The sequence below is a fragment of the Podarcis cretensis genome, assembly GCF_951804945.1.
Source record: "Podarcis cretensis genome assembly, chromosome: 12".
In the NCBI taxonomy this organism is placed as follows: Eukaryota; Metazoa; Chordata; class Lepidosauria; order Squamata; family Lacertidae; genus Podarcis; species Podarcis cretensis.
Window position 1 is genome coordinate 5,420,020 of NC_137181.1, and position 15,640 is coordinate 5,435,659.

At 46.5% G+C, this 15,640-nt stretch overlaps 1 protein-coding gene across 2 annotated transcripts in view; it reads left to right on the forward strand.

Annotated features, from left to right (window-relative positions):
* Positions 1-15,640, forward strand: part of MYL3 (myosin light chain 3) — a 61,065-nt gene that overhangs the window by 34,638 nt on the left and 10,787 nt on the right. For both annotated transcript variants that reach the window (XM_079947080.1, XM_079947079.1), the window contains exons 3-5: positions 4,432-4,459; positions 12,174-12,323; positions 13,637-13,810. In XM_079947080.1, coding sequence (XP_079803206.1) covers positions 4,432-4,459; positions 12,174-12,323; positions 13,637-13,810 — 352 coding nt within the window. The remainder of the gene's footprint in view (positions 1-4,431; positions 4,460-12,173; positions 12,324-13,636; positions 13,811-15,640) is intronic.

Below are 15,640 nucleotides of genomic sequence, written 5' to 3' on the forward strand. Positions count from 1 at the left end.
TGCACAATGTTTATCTCCGTAAGTCAGTCTGCCTTTGATGAAAGACGGCTTTTGAAAAACTAAAGAATTTTAATTTTACCTTCCGAAAATATCAGGTAATGCTAATATCTCTCTCTCTCTCTCTCTCTCTCTCTCTCTCTCTCTCTCTCTCTCTCTCACACACACACACACACACACACACACACACACACAATCTGCAAGTACTTAGAAATCACTTTGAATGGTTTCTATGCAATTTCACACCCATTTTACTTACCAAGCAAAACTAAACTATATTAATTTAACCAAAATGTCTCTTGGATTCCCAAGTCATGTGCCAACATTTTAGCAACCCTCATGTTTGGAATTTGAAAGTTGGAAATTCAACGTGCCCTAATGGGCTCTTGGCCTCATCCTGCAGGTCCCTTTAACGTTCTCGCAGTAAAAAGGATCGTCTGTATTCTGTGTTTCTAAATTTGATGAGAAAGAAAATATTAAAGACGGCCATTTCCTGCCCACAAAGAGCAGCAACGGTGGTTTGTTTACATGGTTAAGTCATCTCAGACTTTTAAGAACAACGCCCCGTTCCTTTGGGGACCTCAGCGAGGGACGGTTGTGAAGTTTGCACATTAAATGTATGTCTGTTTCATTGAGTAAAAAAGGTAAAGGGTAAAGGGACCCCTGGTCCAGTTGTGACCGACTCTGGGGTTGCGGCGCTCATCTCGCTTTATTAGCCGAGGGAGCCGGCATATAGCTTCTGGGTCATGTGGCCAGCATGACTAAGCTGCTTCTGGCGAACCAGAGCAACGCACGGAAACGCTGTTTCCCTTCCCACTGGAGTGGTACCTATTTATCTACTTGCACTTTGATGTGCTTTCAAACTGCTAGGTTGGCAGGAGCAGGGACCGAGCAATGGGAGCTCACCCCGTCGCGGGGATACGAACCGCTGACCTTCTGATCGGCAAGTCCTAGGCTCTGTGGTTTAACCCACAGTGCCACCCGCGTCCCTTTCATTGATTAACTTCACCCTAATCCTTTCCTTTCTGTTATCAGAGAATCATTGAATTGTAGTATCAGAAGGGACAACAAGTGTCATTCCTGCAATGCAGAAATCTTTTGCCCAACATGGGCCTCAAACCCATAATCCGAAGATTACGAGTCTCATGCTCTACCAACTGAGCTACCAAGGCAGATCTCCCCACATTTCACATCTACATGCCCCTTTCTTACATTATTTTGAAAAAATGCTGCGTACAGTGATTCTAACTAATACAGAGTTGAGTTGTCCCGTGATTGTGCAACAAACATATAAAGCAATAATAAGTGAGGGTTTTGGGGTTTCTCACTGCGCTCTGCCTCTTGCTTTTATTTCATGCGATGAGCACAGTCTGTTCTTTGCCTGGGCTTGAGAAGGGCAGAGGTAGAGGGAATAGGGATGATCCATCAGGCTTTTAATAGCTGGACAACTGCGCCTGCCTCCTCTCCCGTTTACCTGGCTCCTGTTGAGCTCACCCTTTGTCACTGTCCAAAATAGAACCAGTTGTTTGCGAACGTAAAAGGAAGGAGGACAGTGAGCGGTGAGCATGCTTTTTCCTGGCTCAATTCCCATCGCCTTTTGCAGCTGTCAGGCTGAGGAAAGGACGGCAGAGAGAAATTATTCTTCCGCCGCTGCATCTTCCTGCCAGGAAAGGGTTTCTGCCTACAAGGATAGTGTTTCAGCCCTCTAGGGCATCTTCACGTAGGGCTAGGAGAGACCCCCGGCCTGAAACCCTGGAAGGCTGCAGGCAATATTGAGCTAGATTGTTGTTGTTGTTTAGTCGTTTACTCATGTTTTTAATTTTCTGTTGTGAGATGCCCAGAGTGGCTGGGGAAGCTCCGCCAGATAAGCGGGGTGTTGTTGTTTAGTCGTTTAGTCATGTCCGCCTCTTTGTGACCCCCTGGACCGGAGCACGCCAGGCACTCCTGTCTTCCACTGCCTCCCGCAGTTTGGTCAAACTCATGCTGGTAGCTTTGAGAAGACTGTCCCACCATCTCGTCCTCCGTCGTCCCCTTCTCCTTGTGCCCTCCATCTTTCCCAACATCAGGGTCTTTTCCAGGGAGTCTTCTCTTCTCATGAGGTGGCCAAAGTCTTGGAGCCTCAGCTTCAGGATCTGTCCTTCCAGTGAGCCCTCAGGGCTGATTTCCTTCAGAATGGAGAGGTTTGATCTTCTTGCAGTCCATGGGACTCCCAAGAGTCTCCTCCAGCACCAGAATTCAAAAGCATCCATTCTTCGGCGATCAGCCTTCTTGATGGTCCAGCTCTCACTTCCATACATCACTACAGTGGTACCTCGGGCTATAGATGCTTCAGGTTACAGATGCTTCATGTTACAGACTCCGCTAACCCGGAAATAGTACCTCGTGTTAAGAACTTTGCTTCAGGATGAGAACAGAAATCGCATAGTGGCGCAGTGGGAGAAGGGGCTCCATTTCTTCCGCCGCTTTGCTGTAGGGGTGATGCGCAGAGAGGGAAAGTGAAGCCAGTGAAGCGAAGTCAGAACAGCAAGAGGGATCACCATGCAGCATTCCTCCCGTTGCCCTGAAGAGGCTTCGCGCGGCTATCCCTGAATCTAGAAGAGGGATCGGTGCGCACCAATCCCTCTCCCTCTCCTGGATTCAGGGATAACTGTGCAGCCTGCATTCTCTCCATAAGACGCACACACATTTCCCCTTACTTTTCAGTAGGGGAAAAGTGCGTCTTATAGAGCGAAAAATACGGTATGTTGGAAGCTGCCCAGAGTGCCCAGTAGGGTGGGTGGGGTATAAATAGTAAAATTTTCATTATGGAATGGGACATCCCTATTTTCATCAGAGAAATGAGGGAGGGCATGGAATCTGAAATCATGTTTCTGAAGTCCATTAGCAGGGGGGACATCCAGTCTGTGAAATGCTTTATATTTTTGGCTGTGGCACTTGCCAAAAGACCATGTCATTTCTCTGAAAAGTCTGCACCTCTCCTTTGCCAGTGCTTTGCACTAATTCCCGCCAGGCTGTGGAAGAGGATGGAGGCATGTTCTCAATCAAAGGATGGAGGCTTTGCATCAACTCAGTTTAGGAGTCAAAGGAACAAGACAGACAACCACACGCTCAAGGTGCCAGTCCTCATTAGACTCCCAAAAACATGTTGCAATAGCACCAGGAACATTTGGGAACGCCAGGGTCCCATTCTCTTCGCTTGGTGTTGTGCCAGGAAATCGTCCTAGCAAAAGGAACCGCATTTCTCCTGAGTATTGTTTGTAAAAAAAATATAAAACCTGCTGCTGTTTGTAAAATGAAATTAAAACTCCACCTCCTGAGGAAACCTGCTTAAACTGCTGAGACAAATAAACATTACACAAGACCCCCGGAGCAAGATTTAAGGGTTTGAGGACACACTTTACAAGGTCTCTGTTCCCTTTTAGGATAATGAGGCACAGCGGAGACTGTGGTGTCTTTATGGGACGAGGTTTTCTTTGTGTGTGTGCCTGGGCGTGCAAACATGCTGCCTTTGTGTCAAAATCCCTGAAGAGTGGAGTCCTCAACTCCTTTTCCAAAGTTGAGCTTATTGCCTCCATCCACTGAGATAATGGAACAAGATATTCAGTGCAGGAAAGAGGCATAGTTTGGGCCCTTCCACAGTTTATTACAAATGCCAAAAACCCCCACCGGTTACAAGGCATTAAAAAGGAAATATTGGTTGCAGCCCTGTCATGTACTGAGTTGAATAGGATCCAAAAGGCAGCAGTCTGATTGGTCCTAGAACAATAGGATCCAGAATGCGGCAGTCTGATTGGTCCTAGAACAATATCATCCAGAATGCAGCAGTCTGATTGGTCCTAGAACAATAGGATCCAGAATGAAGCAGTTGATTGGTCCACAGGAGCCACCCAATCCAGCTTCAGGTAGAAGGGAATCTGCAACCTGATTGGCCTACAGGTGAATCCTGGAAATAGCCAATCACGTGGGGCCCATTGTGTAAATAATGTATATAAGGCAGACATTCTGGGGGAACTTCCATTCCTCCTCTCCACTATGAGCTGAATAAAGAGAATGAAATCCACTCTCGACTCCAAGTATATTTCAAGAGCCTTCATTTTAGCCCCTGCATTTTAATCCTGTGTGAGTGTCTGGAGGTGGTTGGAGGATGGATGGTGGTGGACAGATTGAGGCTGAATCCTGACGAGACAGAAGTACTGTTTTGGGGGGAAAGGAGGCGGGCAGGTGTGGAGGACTCCCTGCTCCTGAATGGGGTAACTGTGCCCCTGAAGGACCAGGTGCGCAGCCTGGGGGTCGTTAATGCATAAGCAGCACAGCACTCATTTCAAGTAAGAGAAACAAAATGAGCGCACCAAAAAGTGTCAGCCTTGTCAGTGTCATGGGACATCAGGGAGAATCATCATAGTGAATAATCTCTCTCTCTCTCTTTGCTTTCAGGTTGAATTCAGCAATGAACAGCTTGAAGGTTAGTAACTTTTCTGTCTTTCACAAATTTACCTGTTCTCTGAAGCAACATTAACAGTTATTTCAGAGAGAGCGCGCGCATCATAGAATCATAGAGATGTTTGCTCCATCTTCCATGAGACAGCCTTTGCGATATTTGAAGATGGCTCTTATATCTCCGCTCAGTTGCCTCTTCTCCAGGCTGAACATACCCAATTCCTTCAACTATTCCTCATCAGGCTTCGTTTACAGACCCTTCATGCCTATTGGTCATTGAGAGACCTCTCCTGCACAGAAGGTCTGCCTTTGCAACGAGCCAAAAACAGGAGAACGAAAACAGGAGTCTTTTGAGAGGAGCTGCATCCTTGCGACACACCCATGCCAGATTTTGCAAAGGGGCGAGGGGGGGGGAGCCAAAATATTTTAATCTAAAGAGCGTATGGAAACAGATGAGGTTGTTGTTTGGGCTGTCAAACGCTGGGGAGGAAAGCTGTACATAACAGGGGTGGTCTGGCATGTGGCAAATGTGCTTAACACATCAGAAGCCACGGGAAAGGAGAAGGATCTTCAATTCGTGTCCTGCTTGTGCGTTTCCCACAGGCCAAGGACCGCTTTATCCCAGTATCCTGTTCCCACAGTGGTCAAGCAAATGCCTTTGGGGAACATGCAAGCAGGATTTAAGCTGAAGAGCCACTCTTCCCTCCTGTGGCTTCCAACAACTGGTTGTTGTTGTTGTTGTTTAGTCATTTAGTCGTGTCCGACTCTTTGTGACCCCCTGGACCAGAGCACGCCAGGCACTCCTGTCTTCCACTGCCTCCCACAGTTTGGTCAGACTCATGCTGGTAGCTTCGAGAACACTGCCCCACCATCTCGTCCTCTGTCGTCCCCTTCTCCTTGCGCCCTCCATCTTTCCCAACATCAGGGTCTTTTCCAGGGAGTCTTCTCTTCTCCTGAGGTGGCCAAAGTCTTGGAGCCTCAGCTTCAGGATCTGTCCTTCCAGTGAGCACTCAGGGCTGATTTCCTTCAGAATGGAGAGGTTTGATCTTCTTGCAGCCCATGGGACTCTCAAGAGTTTCCTCCAGCACCAGAATTCAAAAGCATCCATTCTACGGCAGTCAGCCTTCTTTATGGTCCAGCTCTCTAGGCGAGACAAACTGGATATGATCATTGCTCTGGGGCTTCCGGGGGATTTGACCCAGATTGCCTTCCCGAAGCCTTTTCTCCCTCTCTTGGGAAGCCGTTCCCCACAACCCCAATCCCACTGTCTCTGGTCAGCAAAGCCAGAGCTTTTTCTCAATGGCTCCTCCGTGAACCCAGTGGATCCTGCTGACGAGGAGTTTAGATAATGATAGGCCCAAGAGAAAGCAGAAGAAGAGGCTGATATTTTTATTTTTCATTATTATTCTTTTGAAAAGTTTCCATGTTTGTTCAGCTGCCACAGAGTGGGAGCTGCCGCCGCTGCTGCCATCGTGTTCCCTTGTTAAAAAAATGAAATAACAGGCCTTGCATCCGGGATTCTTTGCAGACAACAGGGTGAGAATAGAAGCTTTCACTGGGCAAACTCTGAGAGGGAGGCTGGATCAAAGAGTCTGGTGTTGCGATTTCAGGGTCAAAATGGCAATTGTGGTGGGTAGAAATCACAGAATCATTGAATTGAAGAGTTGGGAGGGATTCCAAGGGTTATCTCATTCAACCTCCTACAATTCAGGAATCTCAGCTGAAGCCTCCATGACAGATGGCCACCCAACCTCTGCTTTAAAATCTCCCATGCAGCCAAGCAGGATAGACAACATTGAGCTGTATGGTATGGTTACCAGATGTCCCTGTTTTCCTGGGGACAGTCCCCAGATCTACAAATCTGTCCCTGGACAAAATCCGTCCCGGGAATGTCCCCGGATTTCATTTAATGTCCCCGGATTTGTATTTTAAGTGTTGTAGATTTATTAGTGGGGACATGGGTGGCGCTGTGGGTTAAACCACAGAGCCTAGGACTTGCTGATCAGAAGGTCAGCGGTTCGAATCCCCGCGCCGGGGTGAGCTCCCGTTGCTCGGTCCCTGCTCCTGCCAACCTAGCAGTTCGAAAGCACGTCAAAAGTACAAGTAGATAAATAGGTACCACTCCGGCAGGAAGGTAAACGGAGTTTCCGTGCGCTGCTCTGGTTCGCCAGAAGCAGCTGAGTCATGCTGGCCACATGACCCGGAAGCTGTACGCCGGCTCCGTCGGCCAATAAAGCGAGATGAGCACCGCAACCCCAGAGTTGGCCATGACTGGACCTAATGGTCAGGGGTCCCTTTACCTTTAATTGTTTTTCTGTTGCATCAATTAAGTGTTTTAAATTTGTTATTAGCCAACCTGAGCCTGGTTTTCTGAACCGAGAAGGGCAGGGTATAAATAAAATATTATTATTATTATTACGATTCTACGATTTGTCCCTGTTTCAATTGGTGGTGGCGGCTGTTGTGCATCATTCTCCCACTGGCCCCCAGCTGCTATTCCTTTCTCTTTCTTGGAGCAGTCAGATAGGTGATCCCAGCCAACGAGGGTCTCGTATTGAGTAGGATTACACCACAATGGTGTTCGTCAAGTCTTTCAGCATGATGACCTTAGTGGCTGCAAGGGAAGTCCATTAAGAAGAAGAAGAAGAGTTTGGATTTGATATCCCGCTTTATCACTACCCTAAGGAGTCTCAAAGTGGCTAACATTCTCCTTTCCCTTCCTCCCCCACAACAAACACTCTGTGAGGTGAGTGGGGCTGAGAGACTTCAAAGAAGTGTGACTGGCCCAAGGTCACCCAGCAGCTGCATGTGGAGGAGCGGGGAAGCGAACCCGGTTCCCCAGATTACGAGTCTACCGCTCTTAACCACTACACCACACTGGTTCTGTGAGTGTAAGCCAGGGCTGTGCAAAATACTGTGGGGAAAATGTCAGGAAAGGAAGAAAAATCATTGCTGCCACACACACACTCTGCAGTTTAAGCCTTGTCTGTCAAGCTATCAGCAAAACGATACGTTGCATTTCATCTCAGCAGAAATGAATTTGAAATGCGTATTTTGCATGTGAAAAAATAGACAGGAAAAGCTTTCAACAGATGTCAAGCAGATGCTTGCTGAACAGATTTCAAGACGCAAAACACATCAAAAAATAGATCTTCAACACGCATCGTGATGAGAGGGCCTGTCAATTTTTGCTTTCAGTTCCTCATTTTTTCCAGGCTAAGTTGAGTTCATTGCATTTCATCATTGATTTCTGATTTTTTTACAAAGAGGCTCTCATAAAATTTTTATCAGCATCTTAGTTTGCATTTCTCCCAATATTCCTGCATGCAGTTTCACCTAACACACAAAGCTATTCCAACAAACAGTGCGTTTGGGCTTACTTTCATCATTATGTGCATTTGAATGCACACTTTTCAAATAATAATAATAATAATAATAATAATGGATTATTATTTTCCCAGTAGTGATGTATGGAAGTGAAAGCTGGACCATAAAGAAAGCTGATCGACGAAGAATTGATGCTTTTGAATTCTGGTGCTGGAGGAGACTCTTGAGAGTCCCATGGACTGCAAGAAGATCAAACCTCTCCATTCTGAAGGAAATCAGCCCTGAGTGCTCACGGGAAGGACAGATCCTGAAGCTGAGGCTCCAAGACTTTGGCCCCCTCAGGAGAAGAGAAGAGTCCCTGGAAAAGACCCTGATGTTGGGAAAGATGGAGGGCACAAGGAGAAGGGGACGACAGAGGATGAAATGGATGGACAGTGTTCTCGAAGCTACCAGCATGAGTTTAACCAAACTGCGGGAGGCAGTGGAAGACAGAAGTGCCATGGGGTCACAAAGAGTTGGACACGACTAAACAACAACAACAACAATAATATATTTATATCCCACCCATCTGGCTGGGTTTCCCCAGCCACTCTGGGTGACTTCCATCAGAATATTAAAATACAATAATACAATACAATACAATAGTACAATAATATATATGCATTTTTGCACACACATTTACATTCGAATTTTAGACACACAGTTTGGATTGGAAAATTGCATCACAAAATTTGGGAAAGGGCAGGTTTCAAAGGACAGCCCTGCTTCAGTTCCTGCTTTTGTTCCCTCAGTGCAAACTGGCTCGGAGCTGTAGTCGTTTGGAAAGTGCCGGGTTGGGGAAACTTGAATTAGAGGCGATTCATAGACTGCCCCTTTGCACAAGCCATGGGATGGTTTACCAAAACATATGATTAAAGTATAAATCTGTAACATAATACCCCTCCAAAAGAAATTCAAGGCACAGCAGTGAGTAGCAATTAACAAAGAGCAGCAGCTGCAAGCTAATCGTATTTTGTTTCAGGGAGTGTGAATTAGGATTTCTCCCCCATCTCTAGACAGCAGTAGGCCATAGAATCATAGGGGACCCTGGCGATCATCTAGTCCAATCCCCTGCAGTGCAGGAATATACATCTGTCCCTTAAGGGAATCCAACCCCATAACCTTGGCATTACCAGCACCACGCTCCAGGCAACTGAGCTGTTAGAATGAGCTTCGAGTCCTTTTGTTTCTCTATTCACCCACTCTTTCTGTCTGTGCAACAATCTTGTGAAGTAGGCTAACCTTCGAAACAAAACAAACCCAACCGCCCAATAATGAACCCAAAGTTATTCAGCGGGTTTTATGGTGTGCTGGGAGATGGCTCTACAAACACCTTTGTTGTTGTTGTTGTTGTTTAGTCGTTTAGTGATGTCCGACTCTTCATGACCCCCTTTCCCAGCATCAGGGTCTTTTCCAGAGAGTCTTCTCTTCTCATGAGGTGGCCAAAGTATTGGAGCCTCAGCTTCAGGATCTGTCCTTCCAGTGAGCACTCAGGGCTGATTTCCTTAAGAATGGATACATTTGATCTTCTTGCAGTCCATGGGACTCTCAAGAGTCTCCTCCAGCACCATAATTCAAAAGCATCCATTCTTTGGCGATCAGCCTTCTTTATGGTCCAGCTCTCAAACTGAGTGTCCTTTCAGCTTTGGCCCAGCTGCTTCATCAGCTCTGAATCTACTTGTACTTGTCCTCCGCTCTTCCTCAGTAGCATGTTTGATGCCTTCCGACCTGAGGGGCTCATCTTCCAGCGTCATAACTTTTATATGCCTGTTGTCTTTGTCCATGGAGTTTTCTTGGCAGGGATACTGGAGTGGCTTGCTGGTTCCTGCTCCAGGTCGATCACGTTTGGTCAAAACTCTCCACTATGACCTGTGCATCTTGGGTGCCCTGCATGGCATAGTTCATAGCTTCTCTGAGTTATTCAAGCCCCTTCGCCACGGCAAGGCAGTGATCCACGAAGGGGACAAACAGCTTATAAATACTAATACAGTGGATGCTCGGGTTGCGAACGTGATGCATGCGGGAAGCACATTTGCAACCCGCAGAGTCCGCAACCCGCAGCGCCAGTGTGGTGTAGTGGTTAAGAGCGGTAGTCTCGTAATCTGGGGAACCGGGTTCGCGTCTCCGCTCCTCCCCATGCAGCTGCTGGGTGACCTTGGGCCAGTCACACTTCTGTGAAGTCTCTCAGCCCCACTCACCTCACAGAGTATTTGTTGTGGGGGAGGAAGGGAAAGGAGAATGTTAGCCGCTTTGAGACTCCTGAAGGGGAGTGAAAGGCGGGATATCAAATCCAAACTCTTCTTCTTCATCAATGTGTTGCAATTCAACACTTCTGTGTATGCGCAAAGTGCAATTTAGCACTTCTGCGCATGCGCAAGCGCTGAAACCCGGAAGCAACCCATTCCGGTACTTCCGGGTTCGGCACAGTGCGCAACCTGAAATCACACAACCCGCAGCATCTGTAACCCGAGGTACGACTGTAGTAGTAGTAGTAGTAGTAGTAGTAACAATAACAACAATTTTGGCATTACAGTCATACGTCATTTACGGATGCTTCAGGTTACGTGTTTAAGGGTTGTGGACCAGAATGGGTTACAATATTTTTCGCCCTATAGGACGCACCGGACCGTAGGAGGGGGAGAACAGAAAAAAAAATTCTCTCCCTCTCTACACAGCCCTTCCATTTCTTCTCCCGCTTCACTGGAGGGGTGCTGCGCAGAGAGGGAAAACTGTACAGCGCCTCTCCAGCTAAGCAAAGCCTGGAGAGCAAGAGGGATTGGTGTGCACCGACCCCTCTCGCTCTGGGGGCTTCAGGCGGCTATCCGCAAGCCTTCGGAGCACAGCGAGAACTCCTGCTGCACTCTGAAGGCTTGCGGATAGCTGCCTTTCAGGGAAAGCAAAGCGAAGCCTCTGGAGTGTGGGGGGAGCTCTCCCTCTGCGCTTCGGAGGCTTCGTGTTGCTATCGCTGGAGCCAAGGAGCCTGCATTCGCTCCATAGGACGCACACACATTTCCCCTTAATTTTTGGAAGGGGAAAAGTGCGTCCTATAGAGCGAAAAATATGGTACTTCCGGGTTTCGTCACTCGCGTATGCGCAGAAGCGCCAAATCCTGCCTGCGCAGACGCAGTGCTTCAGGATATGAATGCTGTGGGTTGTGGACGTGCCTCCGTCACAGATTACATCCTCAACCCGAGGTTCCACTGTGTCAGTACCATGCTCTAACCAACTGGCATACGAGGTCAGGAACCTCCAATCCTGTAAGCCCAACCTAGAATTCCATCCAGGTTCCCAGATGATCTGCCCTCCGTACCACTTCAGAGTGAACATGCAGCCTCTCAAAAACTTCTGCTATGAATCATGCCCTGCATTAAAAAAAGTAGCAAGGAAGGCGAAGGCTAGCTTGAACCCTTTACTCTTATGTGCTACATTTCTATGTGCGCTGATTTTTTTTTGGCGGGGGGACATTCAGAAATCTTGTGGCATGAAGTGATAAAACCCGGACACAGACAGACCACCTCACTAGGTAAAGGTAAAGGGACCCCTGACCATTAGGTCCAGTTGTGGCTGACTCTGGGGTTGCGGCGCTCATCTCGCTTTATTGGCCGAGGGAGTCGGCGTATAGCTTCTGGGTCATGTTGCCAGCATGACTAAGCCACTTCTGGCGAACCAAAGCAGTGCATGTAAACTCTGTTTACCTTCCTGCCGGATTGGTACCTATTTACCTACTTGCACTTTGACGTGCTTTCAAACTGCTAGGTTGGCAGGAGCAGGGACCGAGCAACGGGAGCTCACCCCGTCGCGTGGATTCGAACCGCCGACCTTCTGATCGGCAAGTCCTAGGCTCTGTGGTTTAACCCACAGCGCCACCTCACTAGCCGTTAGCTAATGAACCCTCATTGCCATAGATGCCCACAATGCCTATTTAATTATAGAGATGTTAGAGACAAAGTGGGATGTGCTTGTAGTGTTTTCATATTTTTATTTTGCACTGAGGACTGCTGTCCTGCCCTGGAAAGCCTCAGAGGTCAATCTCTGACATGGGTTTCTGAGCAATTTCCGATTTTTCCTAGCCTCCTGACCTGGTTCTTTCTCTGTTGCAGTTCCTCCAAGATGTCCACAGGAGATGGAATGTAAACATCTCTGATATCCAGATCAACAGCGAAGTTCATAAAAATAAAAATAAAAACCAAAGCAAAACACAGGGGGTCAGGATCCCATGAAAATAATAATGCTAATGAAGGCTTGTCTTTTTCATAAACAACTTTTTCCACAGTCACATCTATTCCTTGTTGCCTTTCCCTTACTTTCTTCCCGCCTGCCTTCCTGAGCCATCTCTCCCTAGCATTTTGTGTGTTTCCCCCTCTCCTATACAGAATTCAAGGAAGTCTTCATGCTCTTCGACCGGACCCCGAAAGGGGAAGGGAAAATCACGTACGCACAGTGTGGAGACGTCTTGAGGGCTTGCGGGACAAATCCCACCCAGGCGGAAGTTCTCAAGGTCCTCGGCCGGCCCAAACCTGATGGTGAGAGACTTCTTGTCCTGTTTTCGTGACGGCAACTTCACCGGACAGGTTTCACTTCTAGATCTGTCTTAGGAGTGTTGGTGCCAATGAGCTACAGGTTATTGAGGAGGGGTCTCACTCTGACATTTTATTCCATCACACACCATCTATGTGTAACACCAGTCCTGAAAGACCTTCATTGGCTCCCAGTACGTTTCCGAGCACAATTCAAAGTGTTGGTGCTGACGTTGAAAGCCCTAAATGGCCTTGGCCCAGTATACCTGCAGGAGCGTCTCCACCCCCATCGTTCTGCCCGGACACTGAGGTCCAGCTCCAAGGGCCTTCTGGTGGTTCCCTCCCTGAGATGAGTGAGGTTACAGGGAACCAGGCAGAGGGCCTTCTCGGTGGTGGCGCTTGCCCTGTGGAACACCTGGACACTGAGGCATAGCTGTCAACTTTTTCCTTTTCTTGCGAGGAATCCTATTCGGAATAAGGGAATTTCCCTTAAAAAAGGGAAAAGTTTTCAGTTATGCACTGAGGTCCAACTCTGAGGGCCTTCTGGTAGTTCCCTCCCTGGGAGAAGTGAGGTTACAGGGAACCAGACAGAGGGCCTTCTCTGTGGTGGCGCCCGCCCTGTGGAACGCCCTCCGGTCAGATGTCAAAGAGAAAAGCAACTACCAGACTTTTAGAAGACATCTGAAGGCAGCCCTGCTTAGGGAAGTTTTTAATGTTTGATGTGTTATCGTGCTTTTAATATTCTGTTGGGAGCTTCCCAGAGGGGCTGGGGAAACCCAGCCAGATGGGCGGGGTATAAATAATAAAATAAGACGTTGGCGGCGGCGATGTATCCCTTACCATGATCTTGTTAGGGTGTGAAACCTTAGACGCTGGCAAGTTAGCAATGTCATGTGACTTTAAGTAGTCAAGCTCGTTAAGTTGTTAAGTTGCTCATTATATAAAGAGTGTTTGTTTTCTCTGCCTGTTTGGGGCGTGAAGCAAAAATGTCTGAAAGCTCCGGAGGTGTTTCTGTTACCTTTCTGTAATAAACCTGTCTTTGGAAAGACAGGCTTCCCTGTGTCATTATTTCTTTGCTGCTGAGACTCTGAAGCTTGTACTGCATCAAGAATCTCTGCACTGGACTTAATTAATGCTCTGCAAAGAGAACTGTTGCTGGTTGCGCAGCGGAAGCGTTTACTGGACCAGTACACAGACTCTCTTAGATCTCAGAGCCTTCATGTTATATTTTGTGTGTTCCCCTTGTTCCTTATTGTTTGCATCCTTAACTTGCATGCTAAACGGATGGCCAGCTCTAACCTGATTTCCTCTTTGTCCAGAAATGAACAACAAGATGTTAGACTTCGACACCTTCCTGCCCATGCTCCAGCACATCTCCAAAGCCAAAGACACTGGGACCTACGAGGATTTCGTGGAAGGCCTGCGGGTTTTCGACAAGGAAGGGAACGGCAAGGTCATGGGAGCCGAACTTCGCCATGTTTTGGCCACTCTTGGTGAGTGGATCTACAGTCCTACAACACGGCCCTCTAAGCCGATTTTGCTGGAATCATAGACTCACAGAATTGTGGCTTTTGTCCTGTATTTTTTATCTTGTGAACTGCCTTGAGATTTTCAGATGAAGGGTGGTATATAGATTAAAAAATAAAATAAATAAATAGAGTTGGAAGGATCATCATCATCATTAAGATTTATTTACCGCCATTCAACTCAAGATCTCAGGGCAGGTCACAATGTAAACTAGCTGTATACATTTTGTGATCTATATCTATATCGATCAATCTAATCGTAACGTATAACAAGCATAAAAAAATTCCTTCCAGTAGCACCTTAAAGACCAACTAAGTTAGTTCTTGGTATGAGCTTTCGTGTGCATGCACACGAAAGCTCATACCAAGAACTAACTTAGTTGGTCTTTAAGGTGCTACTGGAAGGAATTTTTTTATTTTGTTTTGACTATGGCAGACCAACACGGCTACCTATCTGTAAGTATAACAAGCATGTAAGGGTGTCGTCACGCTGAAGTTCACTTGGCCACAGACAGGTGGCGCTGCGAATTACAGTGTAACGATGGAGGGGCAGGACTGCCACAACACCTTATCCACTTTGTTCCAACATTTGAGAGGAGGGGGTCACATGTCCCTCACCCACATTGAAAGATTATGGATTTGATCGTGCATAGGGATGGGTGAAATGGCTACTGAGTGACACCAAGGACTTTGTTACTTTTAAAGCAGCACTCTATGCGACGGCAGCTAAGAAGATCAGGAGGAAGGAACTAGACGGAATAGCGGTTAACTGCAAAGGGGATTTGGATATTTAATTTGGCACATCTCCCCTGAGAATCTTCTGCTATTCTATTCTATTTAATGCAACAAATAATTTTAGTAGCCGTGACCGTGGTTTTATTGTATGTCTGTGCCTGATTATTTTTATGGTTATTGTTGTTGTTTTTTCCCTTCCTCCCCTTTTTGTTCTCCTTCTGAATGATGCCATGGCCTACGGCTAGTGCAATAAAAAGTTTAGTTGGTTAAAAATAAAATATATGCAAACAGCTCTCTGTGCAGTCTGGAGGGCTAGAAAAACTTGTCCTTCATTTCCCTTTTCTTTGCAAAAAATGAAGTTATTGGGATAAGGAATTCTCCAGCCCGATGCTGTGATCAAAGTCGAGCGGGACAAATGATGACTTCTGGGTTTCTGAAATTTTCGGCTTTGTTTCTGCTTGGAGATCACAGTTAATCTTGAGGGACCAAAACTGTGAGCTGGAAGATGTTGCTCTAAGCACCTTGAAATTCCTCAACTTGGTTGAAGAGGGAATGCCATGGTAGACAGTCAGATAAAAATATCTCTGAGCCATTTTGACATCCATCCTTCCTTTCATGATGTTTCTCTTCAAATCCTTTCACTACTGCCTTAAACGTAATACTGATTTCTATAACGTACATATTACATTCCTTTATCTTTTTAAAAATTATTTATACTTTTCAGGTTTCTACATTTCACTGATTTTACAATCATTTTTGACTTCCTCCCCTCTCTAAATTTATTTTTAATATTTTCTGCATATCCAAATTAACTTAATTTGCTCGTTTATTCATCTACTTTAAATATGTTCTTTAAATATATTACCATAATCATGCCAATGTTCTTATCTGTTTACAATTCAACTGTAAATATTCAACAAACAATTTCCATTGTTTTATAAAAAGTTTGTTATCTTGATTTCTTATTCTTCTGGTAAGTTTTGCCATTTCTGCATATTCCACAAGTTTTTGCATCCATTCCTCCTTTGCTGGAACTTCTTTCCATATTACATTCCTTTATCA